This window comes from Nesoenas mayeri, assembly GCF_963082525.1.
Source record: "Nesoenas mayeri genome assembly, chromosome: 13".
In the NCBI taxonomy this organism is placed as follows: Eukaryota; Metazoa; Chordata; class Aves; order Columbiformes; family Columbidae; genus Nesoenas; species Nesoenas mayeri.
This window is the reverse complement of record NC_137550.1, coordinates 10890368-10905723: the sequence shown is the minus strand read 5'-3', so window position 1 is coordinate 10905723 and position 15356 is coordinate 10890368. Positions and strand designations below refer to the sequence as shown.

The 15356-nt window shown below is 37.0% G+C and overlaps 1 protein-coding gene across 6 annotated transcripts in view; it reads left to right on the top strand.

Annotated features, from left to right (window-relative positions):
* Positions 1-15356, top strand: part of STAG2 (STAG2 cohesin complex component) — a 75469-nt gene that overhangs the window by 41536 nt on the left and 18577 nt on the right. For all 6 annotated transcript variants that reach the window (XM_080352361.1, XM_080352356.1, XM_080352358.1 and 3 more), the window contains 15 exons: positions 1115-1191; positions 2702-2906; positions 5082-5233; positions 6887-6960; positions 7075-7198; positions 8277-8375; positions 8471-8550; positions 9048-9155; positions 9822-9933; positions 10537-10654; positions 11380-11483; positions 12136-12228; positions 12411-12500; positions 13354-13557; positions 15016-15086. In XM_080352361.1, the coding sequence (XP_080208487.1) occupies positions 1115-1191; positions 2702-2906; positions 5082-5233; positions 6887-6960; positions 7075-7198; positions 8277-8375; positions 8471-8550; positions 9048-9155; positions 9822-9933; positions 10537-10654; positions 11380-11483; positions 12136-12228; positions 12411-12500; positions 13354-13557; positions 15016-15086 (1711 nt within the window). The remainder of the gene's footprint in view (positions 1-1114; positions 1192-2701; positions 2907-5081; positions 5234-6886; positions 6961-7074; positions 7199-8276; positions 8376-8470; positions 8551-9047; positions 9156-9821; positions 9934-10536; positions 10655-11379; positions 11484-12135; positions 12229-12410; positions 12501-13353; positions 13558-15015; positions 15087-15356) is intronic.

The following is a 15356-nucleotide window of genomic DNA, read 5'->3' as shown; positions in this document are numbered from 1 at the left end:
AGGAGCTTTAGAAATATTATACTGTATTTAGAAATGTATATTAAGCCTTTTGTATTCACACCAAAGAGAACGCAGAACTGGTACCTAACACTCCGTCTTCCTGTGCTGCTGCTATTATTTCAGAAAAACATCTCTCTCTTCGAACAATGATAGTTCAGGTTGTTCAGTCTTGGAATTCTAGTTTGCATTTATCTCCTTCATATCATTGAGTGTTTGAAGACTGTTTCTTAGCCTTTGTAGAGATACTTGCTTTAAAAGATATTACAGACAGTAAAATTATACTTCCATATTTTATTTTCTTCCATATTTTCTTTTTTTATGTCCTCATCCTCCATTCTTTCCCCTGTCACCCCATTTTGAAGAGGAAAAGGTGGCTTACCCTGCAGTGTCATTATGCTTGCTAGAGTAGGAATGGATATAACTGCTTCTGCTTGAGCATTTTTCTGTTCCGATAAACTTTTAACATGCATGAATGTCCAGATAGCTGGCAGCTTTCCTCAGGTTATCCATGCTTTCAAGAGCAGTGACCTTTTGATTGTTGTTAGCAGATAAAACTACAGAATAATTTAATGCTTTCTTAGATGATCTCTGTCATGAATTTTAGGAGATCTGTTTAGTTTTTAGATCGCACTTTGCACTCTAACAATTGGAGGCCAAGATGGATAGAAATGGTGTGAAATCACTGTGTTTATTAGAGTGCAGAAGACAATAAGTAGCACTAGAACGGTTCAGCATTGTCTTACACCGTTTAGAATCTTGAGTTGTGACAGGTCACTTGGGATTAGTGTAGCCTCTGATGAACAGGTCTGGCACAAGTGTGTTTGACTTTGGAATATGAGTGAATGAGTAAATTCTAGATGTGTGTGTACATACACAAACATACTGTAAAAGAATAATAATAAACCCATATATGTATGTAGAAAAGAAGAACAGTTAGTGCCAAGCACTTGTTATACATGAATGCTAAAATAATTTATAACTTCTTAAAAAAATAGTTGTATAATCTGTACATTAGCTGAAAATTGATAATTTTTACATCGTAAAAATTGATAATTTTTACATCTGCCACTTCTTTCATATTTAAAGTGCTAATAATCTAATATCTAAATTGTAGGAGTTGTTACAGCAGAGATGTTCCGACATATGCAGAATTCTGAAATAATCCGAAAAATGACTGAAGAATTTGATGAGGTAATTTTATGAAGTGCTGATAATGTATGGATATTAATTTTTTTATTTTACCTGCCCTACTCTTACTGGATCACATTGCTACAGGTTTCTGCCAAGGCTAAAGTCATCTGTAAAATTGACAGGAATGAAACTCTTGAACTCCCATATGCCACTGAATTGTAATACTAGGAAGTAGAGGTCTCCATGTATATAAGTTGTTTTATTAATGGTTTGAGAAATCAATATCCATGGTCAGTTTTTGAGTAGTGGGAACTCCTGCTGCAGTGGGGCTGGGTGGGATACCTCCCTGGTCCTGCTGCCTGTGCAAGGCCTTGAAATCTTGAAGTAACTTGTAGAATGGTTGCTAAATTTATTTCTATGCATTCATTAACGTATGAATCATGGGGATGTGAATTTGATTATTTTTCACTTGGGGACTTTAATGCTTTGCCTTTCATGGGAATTATAACTTTATCTCTTTGAAATTGTCATTGAATTTCTGTTCCACTGAGTGTTTGCGTGAGTGAGATGGGCTGTGGGTTGTGGTGGGGTTCTGGTTGGTTGGTTGGTTTGGGGGGGGTTGGTCATTGGTTTTTTGTTGTTGTTTTCTTTCTTCTTCCTCATGGGTTTGTTCCTGGCTGGGATTCCTTCTGCCCTGTGTCCCACAGAATGTAAAGATAGCTTTAAAACCTGCCCCCAACATTTGTCCAACACACAAATAGTTCCCCCCGCCCTCACCAATTAAAATCCAAAGAACACTGGTAATTTTAACAGAGGGGAAAATATAATACGATTTTGTTTAAAAGGATCTTAGTATTCATTAGTACTATCTCAGTTCATAAATAGTTTTCTGATTTGTATAAGGTAATGTTGAATGAAATTTGTAAAGTTTCAGCTGAGTCTGTTTGTCCAGTTTGTTTTTATCACTGCCTTATGCTCACTTGTAACAGAACTCTAACGAACACCTCTTAGATTTCTAATAGTTTTCCGTGGCTGCTTTCTTCATTTTCCACCTGTAATGTTGTTTAGCCTCTCCAAGAAGCTGATCACAGAAGCTTGCAATCACAAATGATTGCATTTTTTTTTTCTTCCCCTGTCATATTACCATTGTTTTTAAAGGATCCCAAATCAGGAGAGGATCACATGTTTGTTATATTCCAAGTGTTACAGTAGGTCATTTTATGACTTCAGGAATTTTCACTTTTATATATATAACGTGTCCCTGTAAACTTCTTTTTTGGGGGGGAGCGAAAGAGGGTAAAATAGGACAGAAGGAATAAATTAGTAGTTATTTCAGTATATCTGGTTATGTGTGGTTTATGTGGTAGGACTTCCAGAATGTTATCTCTGCATATAACAAGCCCAAGCTGTAAAGCATATTCATACTTGTGGAATCAGGTTCTGATGTATTGTTTTTATGGCATTGGAGATTTTTTGCTTTAAAGTTGTACCCATCTCTTTTTAATCTTTATTTAATAATGTGACTTTTAAGACATTTTTGTTTTGTGTTTCCCTCCTTGTTTTTTAATAGGATAGTGGAGATTATCCGCTAACCATGGCTGGTCCCCAGTGGAAGAAGTTCAAATCCAGTTTTTGTGAGTTCATTGGAGTACTCGTCCGACAGTGTCAATATAGCATCATATATGATGAATATATGATGGACACTGTCATTTCACTGCTGACGGGGCTGTCAGACTCCCAAGTCAGAGCATTTCGGCACACTAGCACACTGGCAGGTCAGTGAGTTATATTTGTCTGTGAATTGCTTCCAGTTTGTTTCGTGTTGCACAGGAAAGAATGGTTCTGCTTGAACTCTTTGATATTTGACATTCAACTTGTGTTTCATTGTTTTCATCTAATGCAACTTTGGTACAGCTTTCGTGCCTTCATTGTTTTTTCATTACTGAAGAACACAGCATTACTTTAAAGCATTCTTTGCCAGCTCTCTAGTACTTAATTAAGTCTAGTAAAAAAGTAAATAGAAGGAAACTTTTCAGTTGATTCTATTAGTTTGTCTTTGGTCATAATAAAGGTGTAGGTATTTTTTATCCTCAAATGCAGTTCAACCTATTTATACTCTGCAATAAGTCAAACAGGAGTCATATTTCAGATTGAATGCAAAAGTGATGGTGTATATTGAAGCCGTGGCACAATGTAGTTGAAAGCAGCATTTCCATTCATTGCATTAGAAATAATTTTAAAGAATTCCTCATCAGTGATACAGTTGCTGAATTTCTGTGTGATTTTAAGTAATTGTGTTTTTTACATGATTTTTTTTTTTTTAATTTGTTAAATTATGAAGAAATCCCTTATGAGTATGGAGCGTTTAAAATAAATTTGTCATTATATGCACAAAAGGTAAAAGCTTCTTGGATAAGGAGGTGCTAAAGCTGTGTTGATGTCCAAAGAAGGGCCTCGGCTGGCATTGCGCAGCGCTCCACTTTGTTGTAGCAATTTCAGTCTGAGCAAGGTGAATTTTGACAATACACGTGGAGTTTTTGCCGGGCTGGAGGTGGTTGTTGTTAGCTTCACTAGCCGCTTTGCAGCTCCCTTCAGTTGTGGCCAGGCAGCTATTGTGTTTCATGGCTGGGCCTTGGCATGTCTGTGGGCACACTGCACATCAGGCCGCTGCTGCCAGGCTCCCGCTGGCCCAGGTGTGTGTCATGGAGACACGAACAAACTGCTTTATTGCAGGAGAATGTAGTGATCTTCCTCTGTCATCAATTTGACTGTTGTACCATATGGCTAATACAGGTTTTAGTTCTTTAAAAAAACCAAGCTTTTACTACTTTTAAAAATTTCAGTTGTATCTGCATAGAAGTTGCCCTGTTGCATGTTAATTTCTGTCACACAGAATGATTTTTATTAATAGTCTATTTGCATTTGTTCACATCAGTAGTAAATTCTGTTGATTTTCTGTAATTACTTGTGCATTTCATATGAGATTAGTTTGTATTCTTGAAGATCGTGTTCTAGATGGGATTGAGACAGCCAACAAAATCCTTGTGTCCATATTTACTGTTATTGGCAGTAATTTTGGCTTCTATGATTAGCTCAGACTTGTTCATTTGGATATCCTTGGAGATCAGAGTGTGTGAGGATATTTTGATGTATCTGCATGTTTTTATGCCTAACTCATCGACTTTATTCAGCGCGCACTGCTAGCGTAGTGTTGTGTGTGTGCTCTGCCAAGACAAGCCCGTTCAGGCCTTGTTGTTACCAAAGTGCATCAGAAAGGCAAGTATGCTGTCGACCGCTTTGTGCAATGGGCGTGTTCGTCTGCACCCCTTTTAACGGGGTCCATTCAGAAATAAAAGCACACCAAAAATCCCACCCAAGTATATTTTACGTTTTGGTTAGTTCTCTGGCTTCCGAACAGTTAGTCTTTTCTCTGCTTCTGCAAATAAAGGAATATTAAAAAAAAAAAAAAGTCTTCCCCTTATTAAGACTAAATAGAGGGGGAAAGAATGGTGTGATATGGTGGCATTGGTCGTGCAAGACATTTCCTTTTGAAGAAAGAAACTTGTATGTTTGAGGTTGAATGATTTTGTAATATCAGCCTAACTGATTGTAATGATGCAGTCGTTTTTAATATTTCCTGGGCTGGGTTTCTGAATCTTCCATTCCACCATTTTTGGACAGAAGCGTATCCAATGTCTCAATTCAACAATAATGCTGGTAGTATTAAAAAACTGACAGAAGGAAAAGAACATGTCAGTGTTCCGTCTGTTGTGTTGACAAGTAATGCTGCGGTGCTTAGTAAAACATTGCTAAATTTTATGTAAATTTACACTGAATATATTTTTGTAAATACAGAAAGGGTTAAGGGAAGATGTCAAGATTTTTGTTTATCATTTTTCTTAGTTCAAGTAACCTTTTAAATAATCCTTATTCTTTTCACGTCTTTGCAGCCATGAAGTTGATGACGGCTTTAGTGAATGTGGCGCTAAACCTTAGTATTAACATGGACAATACACAACGACAGTATGAAGCAGAACGAAATAAAATAATTGGGAAACGAGCTAATGATAGGCTGGAACTCTTACTACAGAAAAGAAAGGAGGTCAGTGCAGCTATCTGTAGCTGGCGTGCATAGGATGAGTGCTGATTAACAGCAATTAATAATTAATCCTGTTCTGTAATGTTTTGGTTTGGTGGTGGTTCGTTTGTTTTAAAAGTTAGTTATTAGTCCCTCTGTTTCATTCTTTAAGTTGTTAATGTTTAATGTTTGAAAAACTTAATTACTTTGAAAGGTGGTTCTTATAGTGCGGTTTTGTGTAAAAAGAGATAAATGAAGACTTCTAAAAAATTTCCAGATAGTGCCATCTTAGTGAAGTTAACAAGAGACACTGCAATCAGTCATAGGAAATTTTGTTGTATTTCTTGACGAGTTTCCTAAACTAAGCTTAAATATGCAACAAAAATTACCATATATCAACTGGTTTTGGCTTCTAAAGAAGAACCCCATGATCTTGGGGAAAAATACTGCTTTTATGATGTCAATATTTTCAATACTTTTGAGGGGTTTTTTTTTTTCTCCTACAGAAAACACTATCAAAGTTGAAAATGCAATCTCCTTCCGTTTTCTTTTGTGTAAAAGGGGCTTGCTGATTCATTGCTGACGGTGCTGTCTCGTTGAAAGCCCTAATTCACTCAGGTTCAACGTTTCATTTTTGGGAGAGCTAGAGTGGGGTTTTTTTGTTGTTTCGGTTTGGTTTAGGTGTTAGTAATAACCTTCTGGTGGTCAAAGGAAACATCTTCAACTCTTGTGCTGTTATGTGAAACGTTTTTACTTTCTTGACCACTGAGATAAACTAACGACTCTGTGTTCGTCCCACAAAGCTCTTGCAGTTTGAGACTGATCCCTTAAACACCTATTAAATGGAGTTGTGCTGGATGCATGTGCAGGACCAGCCCTAGGATGAGTGATACCTAGAGACACAGAAAAGGCAGTGAGGTGGTGATGGAGACTTTTACAGTCTCAATTGCTCTTATGTTTATTTGCTTTTAGGATTTCTTACCAGCCTTTCTAGTTTTTGTTTCAATTTTTTATTTTTCTTGTACCAAATGAAATCAAGCTTTGAAGTAACATTCCATTGTTTGTTTGATTTCAGGTTTTAGTTCATTTATAACTCAGCCTTATCCAGTACTAAGCTTACCTTTATTCATTGATTCTTTTTGCATGTCTTTTGTTTTAATATTTTTGATTTTTATTCCACACACACACACCCCCTTTCAGAGGCTGCTGTGGGCAGGTATAGATTTAGGGCTAGAACATGTTACATATTTTGCTTTGTTAGTCCTTTTCTTCTGATGCTTAGTCTTTATCTTCTTACTGTACTTCTGCATAGTTTTTCCTTTCTTCCACAATTCCTAAAAAAATTGGGCTTGACATTAGGCTTAAAATGCTACTAGAAAATTAAATCAAGTTTTCTTATAGCTAACTTAAGAAGGACCTTGAAGAAACCCAGTATGTTTTTGTTACTGTTCAAGAACAGTTTTCAGGTGGTCAGGATTATTAAAATGTATATGCTGTTGTAGATATAATTCCTTAAATAGTAGCATGTCGTACTGTGAAACAGATTTCTGAATGTTTCAGGATTTAATGGCCACACTTAAAAAATGTTGACTGAATTTAATTTATCCAGCATCAACAGAGTCTGGTCTGACTGCAGAAGTGCTGCTCACTGTTGATGTACTCTGTTCATTCTTGCAGCTTCAGGAAAATCAGGATGAAATAGAAAACATGATGAATGCAATATTTAAAGGTGTTTTTGTGCATAGATACCGGTAAGTTTCTCTTAGTAAGTAATTTGTAGCTGCATTAATTTATTTGGGAAGCTAGTGATGAGTTACTTCTAATTATTAATCTGTTTGATCCTGTTACCCCACTTTACTCCACAGAGATGCAATTGCTGAAATAAGAGCTATCTGTATCGAAGAGATCGGCATATGGATGAAGATGTATAGTGATGCCTTTCTCAATGACAGCTACTTAAAATATGTCGGGTGGACTATGCACGATAAGGTAAGCTGCACGGAGGAAAAGGAGCAGAGTCCTGAAGCTCAACTCCATGATTTCCGTTGTTGATCTTGCCAGACTGAGTTCTGATCACTTGATTGTTTTAATCAGTCCCTGCTTTTCATATCACTCAGAAGCACTGGCATTTTGACATATATATAAAACAGGCTGGAATCTTTTGGATGGTTTTAGAGTGTATATATAGATTTTTAAGGTACTGTTATTTGTAAGGAAATGACTTTTTCTATTCATTTATTGCTGATACAAACTTCTACTTTATAATGCTTAACTATTTAAAATTAGTGCATTTCACACGGAATAATCCAGTCATACAGCCTAACAGTTTCTCTGTTTTTCCAGCTTAAGAAACTTCTTGGCATTCTCAGCTAGCTGTAAGGAACATGGGGAAAGTCCCCTTTTGTGCTGATGTGTGCCTCAGGCTCTTGCCACCTACCAGCTAGAGATTCTTCCCTGCTTGGAGTTTACAAATACTCCTTGATTTGCTGCTGAGTCAGCACATTGTCTCAGTTCTTGCATTTGGAGTGGAAGAAATGCAGGATGCTCGCTCATGCCATGCTGTTCATGGGTCTGATATCAAAAACCAGGAACCTCTGGCAGTGGGATGATAAGAAACTGCGTAAAGTCAGTTGTCCTGGACTTTGAAAAGTATTTCTCCATCTGTACCTTGAAACCCGTTCCTGCTAAAGCAGATCTTGTACTTGGTAATTCCCATCTAACAAGAGATGGTCATTAATGGTACAGATGTTGAAAGGAAGCACATAGGATTCTACTTGGAAATATCCTGTGCATTTAAAGTACATCTTTAAAGAATGAAACAAGGTTATTTGACTTACTGATACAAACTGCAGTGTGATGTTGGGGGTTTTTGTGTTGGTTTCTGCACACCCCCCATCCCACCCCATTGGCTTGTTATAAACAAGTAGTTTGTATAGGGTATCTTGGCAACATTTAATTTTTGTCTTTGAAATAACCCAAGTGACAGAAGAAGCATGTCTTGCTTGATTTGAAGATCACATTTGTATCCTATACTTGACTTTTAATCCAGTTCTTAATTTTATTTTAGCAAGGGGAAGTAAGACTCAAATGCCTAACTGCTTTGCAAGGGCTTTACTACAATAAAGAACTTAATTCCAAATTGGAACTCTTCACCAGTCGGTTCAAGGTTAGTGTAACTTCATATTTTTAAGTACATGTGAACTTTTTAAAGGTTGTATTATACTTCTTTCCTCTTTAAAATACTTTGTTTTGTGTTCTTAGGATAGAATTGTGTCTATGACTCTTGACAAAGAATATGATGTTGCAGTCCAAGCAATAAAATTACTCACTCTTGTTTTACAGTAAGTACATGTACATCTCCTTATCTGACCTACAACAAATATTAAAAGTATTTCTCATACCTGTGGTCAAAGACAGCAGCTTGACAGAATTCAGAAAATGCCTACGCATCTTACACTTAAACAAATCAGAATTTCAAAAGTAATCTTGTTAGAACAGTGCTGCTACTTATCTACCACCGTTAAGTAAGTGTAAAACCTGGAAACTTAGAATTCAACCTCCATAATTTGAAGCTATTGTGGAATATCGAACTGAAGAAATATAGGATGTATTTAACATTATACAATAATGAGCTTTTGTGCATAACCTCCTACCAAGCACTCATACTATCAGTAATTTTCGCTTAGGAACACTTTGGAATTAAGATGTCTTGTTTCAGGTTTTAGGATGATAAATCGAAGGAGAAGTTTTCCATTCTCCTTCATTTCCATCTCCTTCTCTAGCGTTCATACTCTGACTCAGCTCTTGTTTTCTGTTTTCCTTCTCATCCCACCCTTAGGAGTAGTGAAGAAGTTCTGACTGCCGAAGACTGTGAAAACGTCTACCATCTGGTTTATTCAGCTCATCGGCCAGTAGCAGTTGCTGCAGGGGAATTTCTGTATAAAAAGTAAGATGAGGAAATTATACTTAGCTTCTTGTTCATGTAGCTGTTTTGAAGGCTGTCTTTTAAAAGCTTGTACTTACAGGGAATATAATAAAACCCTTCCTCTATCTTCGCCTTTCCTGTTCTTTCTGTGTTCTGTGAAACATCTTAAATGCTCACGTAGTTTGGTACCTAGAACTTGCACTTGCATCATAACAAGTATTTTCCTATTTGTAGTCCCTCCTCCTCCCCGCCAAAGTTGCCTCATATGGTCCTTTCAGAAAGTATTTTTCTGTTTTTTGTTTTTTTAAAAAAAAAGAACAAAACCCCATCTAATACTTTTCAGACCTTTTTCCCATATTTCTTTGTTGCTTGAAGTCTCATGTAGAGGTTCAGAAAATGTAGTTTGTTAAAGAGGAGCATGGGACCTCAAGCACCTACAGTTATCACTGATGCTCGTAAACTATTTTGTTATAATTATACATTCCACTGGAAACAGTCAGTGAAATACCAGCTCAGTATATATGAAGTTGTTCAAATGATACTTGTCCTCAGTTGCTTCCTTTCAAAATTAAAAATGGAGCCAAGCAGCAAAGTATTGTGTGTCTGTAAGAAACAGTATTTTGATATGAATTGACTGTGGCAAAGGCAGTGAAGAAACAGCTTGTCCTGAAATAATTTTTCTTTTAGGCTTTTCAGCCGCAGAGATCCTGAAGAAGATGGAATAATTAAAAGGAGGGGAAGACAAAGTCCGAATGCTAATCTTGTGAAGACATTAGTGTTTTTCTTTTTGGAAAGTGAAGTAAGTTGAGTTTCAGGGATATCCTTCTTTTTGTAGTGTGTATAGTGGTGCTGGCTTGTTTGTGTGTGTTTTTAATTTAATTGTTGTTTTTCTTTTCCCCACTCATTTGTTAATAACCATGAATGTGTCCTCATTTTCCTATTACTTGAGCAACCTGGCAGTTAAAAAATTTTTGTGTGGTTGTGATTATTTGAGGGATCTGTCCCATACACATTGTTGAGACAGGCTGTGAACTCAACTCAGTGTTCTGCTGTTCTTCATGCTCATGTACAGGTGGAAAGAAATTGCGATGTAGGTGATTTATGAGTGAGTAGGGGAAAAAAGCCCCAAACCAAACAGCCCCTCACGATGCCCACCTCCCTATCTCCCAAGTTTAGACAGATCTTGTAACACTACTCTTGTTAGCAGCTGGTCTGGATTAATCTTTTTAACTTAATTGGGGAAGAGATGCCTCTGTTGAACTTGCAAAATTTTCTGGGTTTTTTACTGCAAACAGGAGCCAAGTGAAAAAAAAAAAAAAAGACAAAACACCTGTATTATAGCAAGTTCTGTAATGAATTTTATTGCTAATAAAGAAAAATACTTAATCTGTTCTCATTTTAGTTGCATGAACATGCTGCTTATCTTGTGGACAGCATGTGGGACTGTGCAACAGACCTCTTGAAGGACTGGGAATGTATGAACAGTCTTCTGTTGGAGGAGCCTCTCAATGGAGAAGAACGTAAGAGATTTTCCTCCATCTTTCTTTATTGCTGTGCAGTTTCTTCATCTTTATTTATAAGGAAATAAGATATTTACATTTATGAGTCCCTATATATTCTCTGTTTTTACATGGCTATAGTAAATCACTAATAGTCATTATGAAATGTGAGGAGGAGTAGAAAGAGATCACTTCTGGTATGGAATTGAGACACAGAACAATGGTGGAGAGAAAAGAGAGGGAATTACATGTAGTGTCCAGTTGCCCTGTTGTTCCACAGGCTCAGGCTGCACTTCAGGCACTGGAGAAACTAGGTTACTTGTGAAACCGCGTCATTATTGAGTGTCACAACTACCCTATGGAAAAATACTGTCATTCCTTTAATGACAGTAAAACCAAGCAAACCCCCCGGCATGATTCCCTAATTTTTAGGTCCTCTGAAATGGACCTCTGAAAAATAAAAAGGAACTAAAATGATTATAAAACTTGGTGTTTGTTTCATCCTGTTCTGTGACTCATCCAGTGATATTCCTTCAATTTCAGATATTTTCTTATGTTGTTTTATAAGGTGCTTATCTTCTTTATCCCCTGTGTCAGCCCCACTCCTGGAAATGAGCTATCGGCCTAGATAAATGCCTTTTTTTTTTTTCTTTCAAAAAATAAACATATTTTGAGCCTTAAATACTAACACTTGTGGAAAAAATAAAGTTTAAGCTGTGTATTAACATCTGTTTCTTAAATTTCAGCTTTAACAGATAGACAGGAAAGCGCACTGATTGAAATAATGCTTTGTACAATTCGGCAAGCAGCTGAATGTCATCCGCCTGTGGGAAGAGGAACAGGGAAAAGGGTAGGAAGCAAAAAGCTACTTGTCTAAAGATATGGCAGTGATTCTGTGGGGACAGTGTGGGGAGAAGGACAAGGTCGTCGGCTGTGACTGCTGAAGGAACTGAATGCAGAAATTCAGCTTCAGTCGCCACAGCCTCCAGTATCTGACTGCCTGGCTAGTTCACTTGTCCTGGGCTTCAGCACATGCTTAATATGGTTTGGACTGCTGCACTTGGTTTTGCTATTAAAGGTAATACAAAATTGATTTTGGAAGAACTATTGATTGGAAAGGAGAACAAAAATCAATGTTTGGGGAAGCTAAAACTATTTTCAATTTGAAAGAGCAAAATGAGAGAAGGGAATATAACTTCATAGTCTCTTTGGAAGGAGGACAGCCCAGCAGCTGGCTTTTCTCTGATGATCTAGATAAACCTGTCCTAGATTGTCGCTTTTGTTTTCAAGATAATCTCAGTAGTGTTAAGTATCACTTTGAAGTGCTTTTTTTTGAGTGCTGATTTTTTTTTTTTCTTTTAAATTGGCTTTTTTTTTTTAAACAGTGATATTTTACAGTGACGTTAGAAGGTCCGTGTACCTAGTTGTCATTTCATTAATTATAATAAAACTTTCCCACCAGAACTTTTAGTTGTAAAATCCTCACAATACCGATATTTCAGGTGCTGACAGCAAAGGAAAAGAAAACCCAGTTGGATGACAGGACAAAAATTACTGAACTTTTTGCTGTGGCACTGCCTCAGTTGCTAGCAAAGGTAGGTTTATTTCCATTTGGACTGTTGTTGAAATGTTAACAGTATAGTTTCTGTATTTAACTATATGACTTGCACAAGTCTTCATTTTTTCTTATTAGTCTTTATTAATATTTGATTGTCCTATAACAAATTGTGTTTTCCAAGACTTTTTCATTTAAACTTTTTCCTTGTCAATTTTACAGTATTCCGTAGATGCAGAAAAGGTCACCAACTTGTTGCAGTTGCCACAGTACTTTGATTTGGAAATTTATACAACAGGGCGGTTAGAAAAGGTACAGTAACATTCAATAACACTTAACACAAAAGGAGAAACCCCATAATTTAGACTTAGTCACTGAATTTCAGTCACCATTGTACATGCATTGGTTTTGTGTGAGACTTGGACTTTATCGTAACCCTTATTGAGATGAGACTTGGACTTGAGGGCTGTGACTGGCTGCAGTTCTTACCCGTACTGAAAGAGTCGTCTAAGGCCTGGCTGGCCAGTTTTAACAGGGAATCTTGCCAGTTGAATGAGCTTTATGTGAGAGCATTTATTGCTGAGTTGTGGTCATGTTTGAGGTATGCTGCCTGACAGAAAAAGCTTGTAGAAATAGCTCGATAAGTTTTCTTTTTCTGATCAGCAAAACTAATAAACCACCAACTTAATTGCATGAAAAAGGGCAAGACTACTAGACCACAAATTATGTAGTTACTGCCCTCACTTTACCTGCTGTGGTGATGAAGTTGGTGTAAGCTCATCTCTATTTTCCCCTTCTCACGTGCACTATTTTGTGGTATTGTGAAGGACATAGCTGGAAATCATTAGGGTCAATAAAGTAAAAACATGTTGAGTTGACAGCATAGCCTAGCAGTGATGGAGCAGCAGTGAACAGCTCAGGTGGAGAGGAGGTTCCTACTTAAATTTTGCCAAATAGCTTTTTATTTCACTCAGAAGCTTCACCAGCTTTCTAGAAGTGTTTTGTGTTCCTTATCATAGTTGCAAACATAATACATTGAATTTATCTTTTGAAATTCCTTAAGGTCTATTAAAAATGTGTGCGTATGTATATATATATATATACACACAAATATATACATATGAATTCTTTTTTTTTTTCTTTCCCCCACTCATCTTTCTTGTAGCATTTGGATGCCTTACTGCGACAAATCCGGGATATTGTGGAGAAGCACACAGACGTAGATGTTTTAGAAGCCTGTTCAAAAACATACCACGCTCTCTGTAATGAAGAATTCACAATCTTTAACAGGGTGGACATTGCAAGAAGTCAGTTAATAGATGAACTGGCAGACAAGTTTAATCGACTTCTCGAAGACTTCCTGCAAGAGGTATTTCAATGTGCACAATCAGCTTTTCCTACCTCTGTAAATATTTGCAGTATGTTTTTGTCTTCTTATACAAGTCAGGGTGTTAGGAATGGGAACTTTGCTCTGACTTTCAAAGCTGTTAAGCACAACAGAAACACAACAGAGTCATGGCTGTGATTATATGAACTCAGACTGTTCTTTTATATTAGGACAGAGAGTCTTTAATCTCCTTTTGACAAGTGTCTTTTGGGAATTTGAGATAAGTTTCAGATAAACTATGGAATTACATAAACTTTTCACCTTTTGTTTTTGAAGCTTGTGTTTTCGAGAGATGTAGCATTGCAGTTCCACTAGGATTCTCTTCAGATGTACAAGCGTTGCTAGTCTTTGATTGCATGTTGTTGTTGGCAGTTATCAAAATCTCTAGAATCCTCTTCCTTCCTGAACGCAAGCAGATGCAGTTAATAGTTTAAAAATCACTTTGTTCCCACACTGTTCTAATCTGAAGGGTGAGAATTTTCTGATACAGTACTTTACTATGTGGGATCTCAGACATTCAGACAAAACTTGTTTCTTCTCTTCCCATCTGTGATAAGGAGGATGAGAACTGTCTTTTTGAGAACTTAATTATCAACACTTCAGATGTAGACTTAACAAGCTTTGCTCCCATTCCTCTTGCTTATTGGCCTGAGCTGGGACTCCACTCTAAAAACGTGAGACATATGTGGGCTACCTAAGAAGTGTGCCCAGTAATCCATTTATTTCCCCCTTTGTGAGAAAAAGAGTGAGAGGTAAAGCAAGGAAATGGAATGTCAGGCAGTGGCCTTGGAGGAAAATGGCAAATGCTCTGCAAGTGTTGAAATCTGTAGTGCTGTGATAAGGTTGTGCAACTGCAGAACCGTAAGAAGCATTGGACTTGGAGTGGCTGTGATATACTGAGGAGGAGTTTCTGTGACCTTAGATAGTTGATCCTGTGTACTTCAATAGACACTTTTTGGACCCTTTATTTTTTATTCCTTTCTCCAAGTGCAAGTTGCTCAGAACTGGTGGGAAAATTTGCACAAAACACTTCCCTTATGTCTCTCAAAGACTTTTTTTTTCTGTGATTAAAGTAAGATTGAGGTAGTGACCTGTATGTAGCCCATCTAGTCCAGTATCTATTGTCTGACAGTGGCCTCTGCTGGATTCTTCAGAGAAAATTGAGGCACCTACAATAATAGACTTTTTTCCTTTTTTTCTTTTTCCCTCCTCCCCTATTTCTCCTAGTGCTGCTGACTGTTTCTAAACAGGAACTGCTACCTTCTCTCTCAAACTCTTCTGAAAACAAAAGTGTCAATGATAAATAATTTAGATATAATTCTCTCTCTTGGGGAGAGGTGTTTTGGGGTTCTTTTAAAAATAATAATAATAAAATCTTAAGTTCCCTAGTTTGCTCACCATACATCACTTGTGATATCTTCCTGTATGATTACTAAATAGGGGGAGGAACCTGATGAAGATGATGCGTATCAAGTCTTGTCAACACTGAAGAGAATCACTGCTTTTCACAAGTAAGTAGGCTTCTGCACACATCTTTCTTTCAGGGCTTGTGGTGTGGGAGGATTATTTTTATTTTTTAATTTAATAACTTTGTAAAGCAATTTAGAAGGGATTTTTGTTTCGTGTGAGTAAGAGTTGTGCAGAACATGACGCATTTTGAATATATGAAGGAATATATACAGAACTGAAATATTTGGAGGTGGTTTTTTTTTCCCCTTTGTGTTTTTTTTTGGGGGGGGGTGTGTTTTTGTTGGATTTTTTGGGGGGAGAGGGTGTTTGTT